Below are 7,379 nucleotides of genomic sequence, written 5' to 3'. Positions count from 1 at the left end.
GGAAGGGGTGGTACAGGACATGACACACAAGAAAGGAAGGCAGAGAAGGGAAAAATCAAAAGGCAGTAAAGTGCTTGGTAAACTCTACACAGCAGGAAACAGCACTGTGCATATTACAGCTGTTACTGAGTAAATACTTGTTGGAATTTCCAGAGGTGATCAAACAAACATCAAGAAGGAAGTGGTGTTTTTTTTTCTTGCTTTATTATGGAAAATTTCTAACATGTACAAAAGTACTGAAAATAGTCATGAGAACTACCGCATCTTCGACAGTCATTAATCATGGCCAATCTTGTTTCATTTCCATTATTCTGAAGCAAATTCCAGATATATTATATCGCCCCTAAATATGTCAGCACACATCTCTAAAGCAAAAGGCATTTAGTGTCTACCTCACTCGGTGACAGTCTTCTACATCTTCATATAACTTCATATAACTTGTAATACATGATTTACAAGAGGTTACAACGGAATTTTTTTTTAAGTAACCACGATTAAAAAAAAAAAAAAAAGTAGGTGGTTAAATCCCCAAAAGGCTCTCCAGGGGGGGAAGCTCACCTCATAAATCCAGATCGGCGTTACATTCCCTAAAAGCCCAAGGAACAGCTCACTGTCTCTTCCTTTCAAGGTTGAGACCCCAGCCACAGTCTGTGCAACCCAGCCTTTTACGGACCTCGCGGGCCTTCGCCCCGCCCCGGCCGAGGAAGTCCCCGCCCATTGGGCCCCAGCAGCCCTCGCGAGCCTCCGCGCGTCCCCGCCGCCCCAGACTCCCTAGGCCTGGGGTCGGGAGCGCGCACGCCGTGCGTCCCAAGGCTCGCTCAGGATTCTCGCCTGGTGCCGCAGGGAAAGGCCAACGGTTTGGTCCGCCATGTTCTTCTCCGCGGCGCTCCGGGCCAAGGCGGCTGGTCTCACGGCCCAGTGGGTAAGGAGGTTCGGAATGAGCCCCGGCACTGCCGCCGCCCTTTCATCTTTCTCGGTGTCTCTTTTTGTGGTGGGCAACGAGAGCGCTGGGCCCTGGACGGCTTGCAGGCGGTGGCAAGGACACTGCGGCCTTCGCCCTTTCCCAGGGAGGCCGCCACAGCTTCACGGCGAGCCAGGAGCTCCGAGGGAGGGTCGCAGACGTAGCTGCGGCGGGTGCGTGGCCTCCCCCACAGGTTTGGGAAGTTAACGCCTAATGTGGTCAAGGAGAGGAAGAAGGAGGGGCCGCCCGGTGGTCTGTTTGTTGCTGTTTTGTCGCAGCGCAGAACAGAGGCCTGGCCTGCGTGGGCCAGATAGGTTTCTAAGACCACCCCCCCTCCGCCGCCCCCTGCCGCCCCCCGCCCACCGAGGAGGCACCTTGAGGATCAAGCCTGGCGACCTTGTTGCTGTCAGGTTGCAGCGCACTGGAGAGGACTCTGAAATTGTTGGCTCCGGCTTGCGTGTTGAAAGCTTGGAGAGCGAGCGTTTCCTTAGGCGAAAGGGGTTTGATTTAGTGAAGATCGTATTCTGCGTATTTATTAACTCTGAAAGGACACCCCCACAAATCCTTCTGCATCCAGAAGGATTTTAAGAGCTTGAATGGGCTTCCGAGGTCCAAGTACATGTCCTTATTTTAGGTAAGGAGATTGAATCTCAGGTCGAAACACTCATTCAAGTTAACTTAGAAATGGTGACTCCATTAATGACGATTATAGCAACATTTACTGGAAAGAAGCCCCCTTTTCCCCCCTAGCAGTAAAATAGAAAGGTTGAGTCAGTTCTTAGAAGACAAGGAGAGAATGCATAGTAGTATATATAGTTCAGGGCTTTATAGAGTTAGACCTGAATTTGGCTGGTGGTTTCGCTACCTTTTCTTGATTTGTGACGTTGGGCTGTGATAATCTCTCACTTAGTTTTCTTGGTCGTAAAATGGGAGGAATATTCCAATTTGCAGAGTTTAGTCTTTCAATAAACATTTGAGGTCCTAATGCGCGGCTGGGCTACCTAGTAATGATAGGTAACATTTGGTGAATACTTTCCATGTGCCAAGCACAGTGTTACGTGTTTACATTCTAAATCTCATTTATGAGGTCGGTACTGTTATTTCTCCATATTACAGATAAACAGATTTAGACAATCCCTTTTCTTGTGGATTGGATAGTCTCATGTAAAAGAAACTTTGAGGTAAATATACAGTGTCAGAGTACAGTGTTAAAGAGTTAGGAATAACTGTCAGTTTGGTTTGAAAGTGCAAGATTTTTCCTGGAGGCTATACTAATTGGTGATAACGTTACATATATGGGAGAGAATATAATAGGTGGAAAGGACAACAGAAGAAAAGGCTGTTGATAGTTGGCAGGGAAAAGCGTGGTGCATATAAGAAGCCTCAAGCAGTGTTGGTGGACTCCACTGTTGGTAGTAAGATAAATCCAGAGATGAATTAAGAGAGGTGGACAGGGCCCAGATGTTGGAGCAAGGTCCATCCTTGCATGCCTTGCGGAAGAATTTGGCATTATCTTAGAGGCAGTGCTGAGCCAGTGAGGGATTTTTAAAGGAGCAGAAGGTCAGTATTCTCTGTATTGAATAGATGGCTGGGTGGGAGTGAGGGAATAACATTTCATCAGAGCCAGAGGCTGGGAGACTAAATAGATGAGACTCTTGGAAACCCAGGTGAGAGGTGATGAGAATAAGATCTTATCTACTAGTAGAAAGGATAAAAATCAGAGTACAGATAGATTTTAACTTCTTCAGTTTCTGAGGCAGAGGCTTATTAGAGGTATATATCGAAAAGCAGTTTAAATAATAGAAAAGAATATTTTCAGGTAGTGGAAGAAAATTTCAGTAAGTCTTTATGTTGGTTTCTGCAGCTGTACAGATATTACCTGATATGTAGTATGTACCCAGTAAATATGCAGAATTGATGAATAAGTCTAAGTTTTTGTTCTTTTTTTTTCTTACTGAACAATAAGGCAGATCTCTGTAGTTTAAGGTGTACAGCATGATGGTTTGATTTAGAAGTTTGATTTTATTACACAAGTAATGGATTATAGGAAAAACACAATATTAGGAACAGCAAACAGAATAAGCTGAAGAAAATTACCAAAATGTTAACATTTTTGTGTTTCCAATTAACAGGACTTACGGAGTTGTTTTTTTTTGTTTGTTTGTTTTGTTTTTTTGTAAAATTGGATGGTATTGTTCACATTGTTTTGTAGCCTCTTTCTCACAAAACTTTTTTTTAAAGAATTTTATTTATTTATTTGACACAGAGAGAGGTAAGCAGAGTGGCAGGCAGAGGGAGAGGGAGGAAGCAGACTCCCTGCTGAGCAGAGAGCCTGATGCGGGGCTCAATCCCAGGACCCTGGGATCATGACCTGAGCCGAAGGCAGACGTTTAACTGACTGAGTCACCCAGGCTCCCCTCACAAAACATTTTTGGTCTTTTTTCCTCAACAGTGAACATTTCTGTAATGGCATTTTTAATGCTATGTGGCATGCCATTGTGAGGATGTTCTATAACTTATATAACCAGGCCCTTTTGCCCTTTTTCAAATAGAATATCAGAATGACCTAGCGAAAATCAGGAAAAGTGTAAGAGGTCCCACTAATAAAGTTCCTTTCCTCATAGAGAAACCATTAAGGAAACAATTTTCATTTTTAGAGAAATCGCTTATTTTGTTATAATTTCTGTTGTATTAACTGCCAAGTTCTTTAGCTACAGACTTCAGTTTATCATTGCTTTAAAAATACCCATAATGTAGTACTGTTTAAAAGTCCCTACAAGACAATAGTTGCATGACCTGGAACCATATTTCTTAATCTCTTGGAGTCTCATTTTTCTTTTCTGTAAAGTACAGTAATACCTTATTTAGTGATTATCAAGAATTGCCTAAAAAGTAAATTATCGAGCATTTAGATACTCAGAATATGCTTTTTCTCTTCCTCAGTAATTTTCCATGGCTTTCTGTAATGTTGACATCACTTTGCAGCTCATCACTGCCTCATTCCCAAGCCACTGCTTAGTTCAATAGGAGTGAAGGAGTTGTGGCATTTTCAAACATTGTATTTTCAGCTTCAGAATTTGGGTTCTTCTTTGTAGTTGCTGTTTCATTTTTTTGTTTTTTGGAGATACATTTTTTTAAACGCCCTTAAGCATGGGTTTAGCAGTTTTGAAATTGTTCTTTAGTAATCTCCATTGATTGTCTTTTTTCCTTGAAAATGGGCTGTTTTGTTGTTGTTTTATGTTGAGTAATTTTGATTGTATCCTGGACATTGTGAATGGTATGTCATAGAAACTCTAGATTTTGTTAATTCCTCTGTTAGTGTTTTTTTTTTGTTGTTGTTGTGGCGGGCTCTTAACTCAATTGAACTCAAACTATAACCTAGCTCCCTTCTGAGCAGAATCTCAAATATTGGTTCACTTCTTTTAGCTGGGCTGCTTGGAGTTGGCCACATGTGTATGCATGGTTTGGGGTCAGCCACAGAATTTGGGGCTACTCTCTGGCTCTTCTTATTTTTGGATTTCCCACTTTCCCATGCTTGTGGTTGTCCCAAATGTCCTGTGGTTTTTCAAGCCATTAAGGCTACAGGTTTTCTCTTGAGGTTTTAGCTGCAAAGTGCAGGACTGACAGGGGTCTGCATTCAAGCTAAGAGATGTAAAGTATAAAAAAAAAAAACAAAACCTTCATTGGCTTTATCTAAGTATAGACTCCCCTTCTGTGTCTGTCAGCATTTGGTTGACCTCCAGTGCCTTCAGAAAGTGTTTTGGGTTTTTGATTTTGTAAAAAATAGTTTGTCCAGAGTTCATAGTTGCTGGCGGTTTGGCCTGGTAATATCTACTCCCCTGCTCTACAAGTGGAACTTCCTGTGGTGGCATTTTTCTTTCTAAATGTTAAGTTTTGTAGAATGAAGTGTTTTCTCATTCCATTAGGCGTTCTTAAACCCGATTTTGCAGTGTCCCAGGGTATCTCCATTTTGGCTCAAGGACTCTAAAGGAGTTTTGTTTTTTGTTTTTTTTTTTTTAAAGCATTTATTTTATTTTATTTTATTATTATTATTTTTTAAAGATTTTATTTATTTATTTGACAGAGAGAGATCACAAGTAGGCAGAGAGGCAGGCAGAGACAGAGGAGGAAGCAGGCTCCCTGCTGAGCAGAGAGCCCGATGCGGGGCTCTATCCCAGGACCCTGAGATTGTGACCTGAGCCGAAGGCAGCGGCTTAACCCACTGAGCCACCCAGGCGCCCCTTAAAGCATTTATTTTAGTTTTCTATTGTTACTCTTACAAATTACCACAAACTGGTGACATAACAGATACTTGTCTTATTCTGTAGGTTAAAAGTTTGACATGGTTCCCCCTGGGCTAAAATCAAGGTGTTGGTGGATCTACTGGAATATTGTAGGGGACAATCTGTTTTCTTGGCTTTTCCAGCTTCTAGAAAAAGCTGCCCTTATTTGTTGGCTCAGGGCTCCTTTCTTCCATCTTCAAAGCCAGCAAGGGCAGGTTAAGCTCTCACTGCACTGACTTTGCTTTCTTCATTTGTGACCTATCCTTTCTTTTGCTCCCTCTTCACCATTTAAAAGGCGCTCTGATTGCCTTGAACCCACCCTGAAAATACGGAATAGAAATCTCCCTATTTTAAGGTCAGCTGATTAGCAGTCTTAATTTCATCTGCAACCTTAGTTCTCTTTTGCTATGCATATTAATATGTTTACAGTTCCCCAGGATTAGGAAGTGGGTATTTTTGAGCATCATTACTCTACCTGCCATGGCCTTAAATACTTAAGGGGAAAGAGAAAATGAGCAAATTTTTAATTTATTTAGTGAGGTTCAGCAGGCCATTGCTACACATAACAAATCAGATCTTTATATTGGACATACGAACTTAGTCTCCATTTCAAACATATAAAAAGCTGAATTTCCCTTCTCTTTGGATATTGTTTAATATCAGCCCAGTACTTTGGGTGATAAATTATAGGTTCATTGACCATGTCAATATGGTTTTCCATTGAGAAACCTTGACCTACTCACCTCTGAGTCAAGGTCAGGAAGCATAGCTAGCTGTAGGGAATTTTATTTTTTTTTTCATTCAACAAGCACTAAAGACTTAACATATTTAAACACTTTTACTTTGCCTTGTTGTTAGGGAAAGTGCCTTATATATCGGATACTTTCCTGGATGTTACCCATTTTTGTAGGTGAAACAGCTTAAGATTCCCAGACAAATATGCCCCAAATTACACAGTAGTAGGAACCTGAACTGGGTTGGTTGGTTTGTTTGTTTTCCATTTAACCACTTCCTAAGTCGCTCAAGTTTACTGAAGAAAATTGATTTTGTATGGTGAAGATTTAAATTTAATAGGTGCTATAATAGTATAAGGGTTTGTCACTGTGAGCAGAGACTAGGGAAGTGATTTCACTGTACTTAAGGAAGAGAGCACAGGGGATAAGAGGAGTAGGTTAACTCATAATGGGTACAATTTTGTTCCTAAGGGAATATCATGATAGTACCATGAAAAAAACTACACAGTTTGGAAAAGATAATTTCAGATAGCTACATTTATAGCAATATGTAGTACATATCCTTGCTATTTTGAAATATGGAGAAGGAAGTTCTTCATTATCACTCACTAAATACTCCTGTACTTCCAAAGATTCTGGATTGGAAAAGATCTCCTAGCATTTCTTGTTCTTGGCATCTTTAGGTTTTGAAGACCAAAATCTGTCACCTGCATGCTATGATAATAGATACCATATACCCTAAAGCAGTAATTCCCAAACTTGATCAAAAGAATCTCCAATGATACTTTAAACATACACATACTGAGCTCCTCCTGGTCATAGGTTTATTAAATTTTAAATAATACATGTTTATTTGAGTATTAGGCCTTAGGACTAGAAAACAAAACTGTTTACATTTATACAGCATTTGTTTGTATTTATTTGATTTTCAAGTTAAAAAAAACTGTGCTTAATCTTTACCAGTTAATTCTTTAAGTTAAAAGGTTTATTTGTCTGTTTTGTTTTTAAGATTTAATTCACTCATTTCACAGAGTGAGAGGGAGGGAGGGAACACAAGCACCAGGCATTGGGAGTGGGAGAAGTAGGCTTCTCACTGAGCAGGGAGCTTGATGCAGGGCTTGTTGCAGGGCTTGATCCCTGATGCAGAGCTTGATCCCAGGTGACCTGAGCCAAAGGCAGACACTTAACTACTGAGCAACCCAGGTACTCCTAAGTTAAAAGCTTTAAAATCACTTGAACTTGAAAATGAATGTTCACTCTTAAAATCAACTTGTAGGGGCGCCTGGGTGGCTCAGTGGGTTAAGCCGCTGCCTTCAGCTCAGGTCATAATCTCAGGGTCCTTGGATCGAGTCCCGCATCGGGCTCTCTGCTCAGCAGGGAGCCTGCTTCCCTCTCTCACTC

The 7,379-nt window shown here is 41.3% G+C and overlaps 1 protein-coding gene across 1 annotated transcript in view; it reads left to right on the top strand.

Moving 5' to 3' along the window:
• The first annotated feature begins 767 nt into the window (after window positions 1-767).
• NDUFV2 (NADH:ubiquinone oxidoreductase core subunit V2) overlaps window positions 768-7,379 on the top strand; it is a 34,913-nt gene continuing 28,301 nt past the window's right edge. Inside the window, exon 1 of the mRNA XM_059409201.1 lies at window positions 768-922. Coding sequence (XP_059265184.1) covers window positions 869-922 — 54 coding nt within the window. The 5' untranslated portion in view covers window positions 768-868. The remainder of the gene's footprint in view (window positions 923-7,379) is intronic.

This window comes from Mustela nigripes, chromosome 8, assembly GCF_022355385.1.
Source record: "Mustela nigripes isolate SB6536 chromosome 8, MUSNIG.SB6536, whole genome shotgun sequence".
Classification (NCBI taxonomy): domain Eukaryota; kingdom Metazoa; phylum Chordata; class Mammalia; order Carnivora; family Mustelidae; genus Mustela; species Mustela nigripes.
Note: the sequence above shows the minus strand (reverse complement) of the source record. Positions and strands in the feature narration are given on the sequence as shown.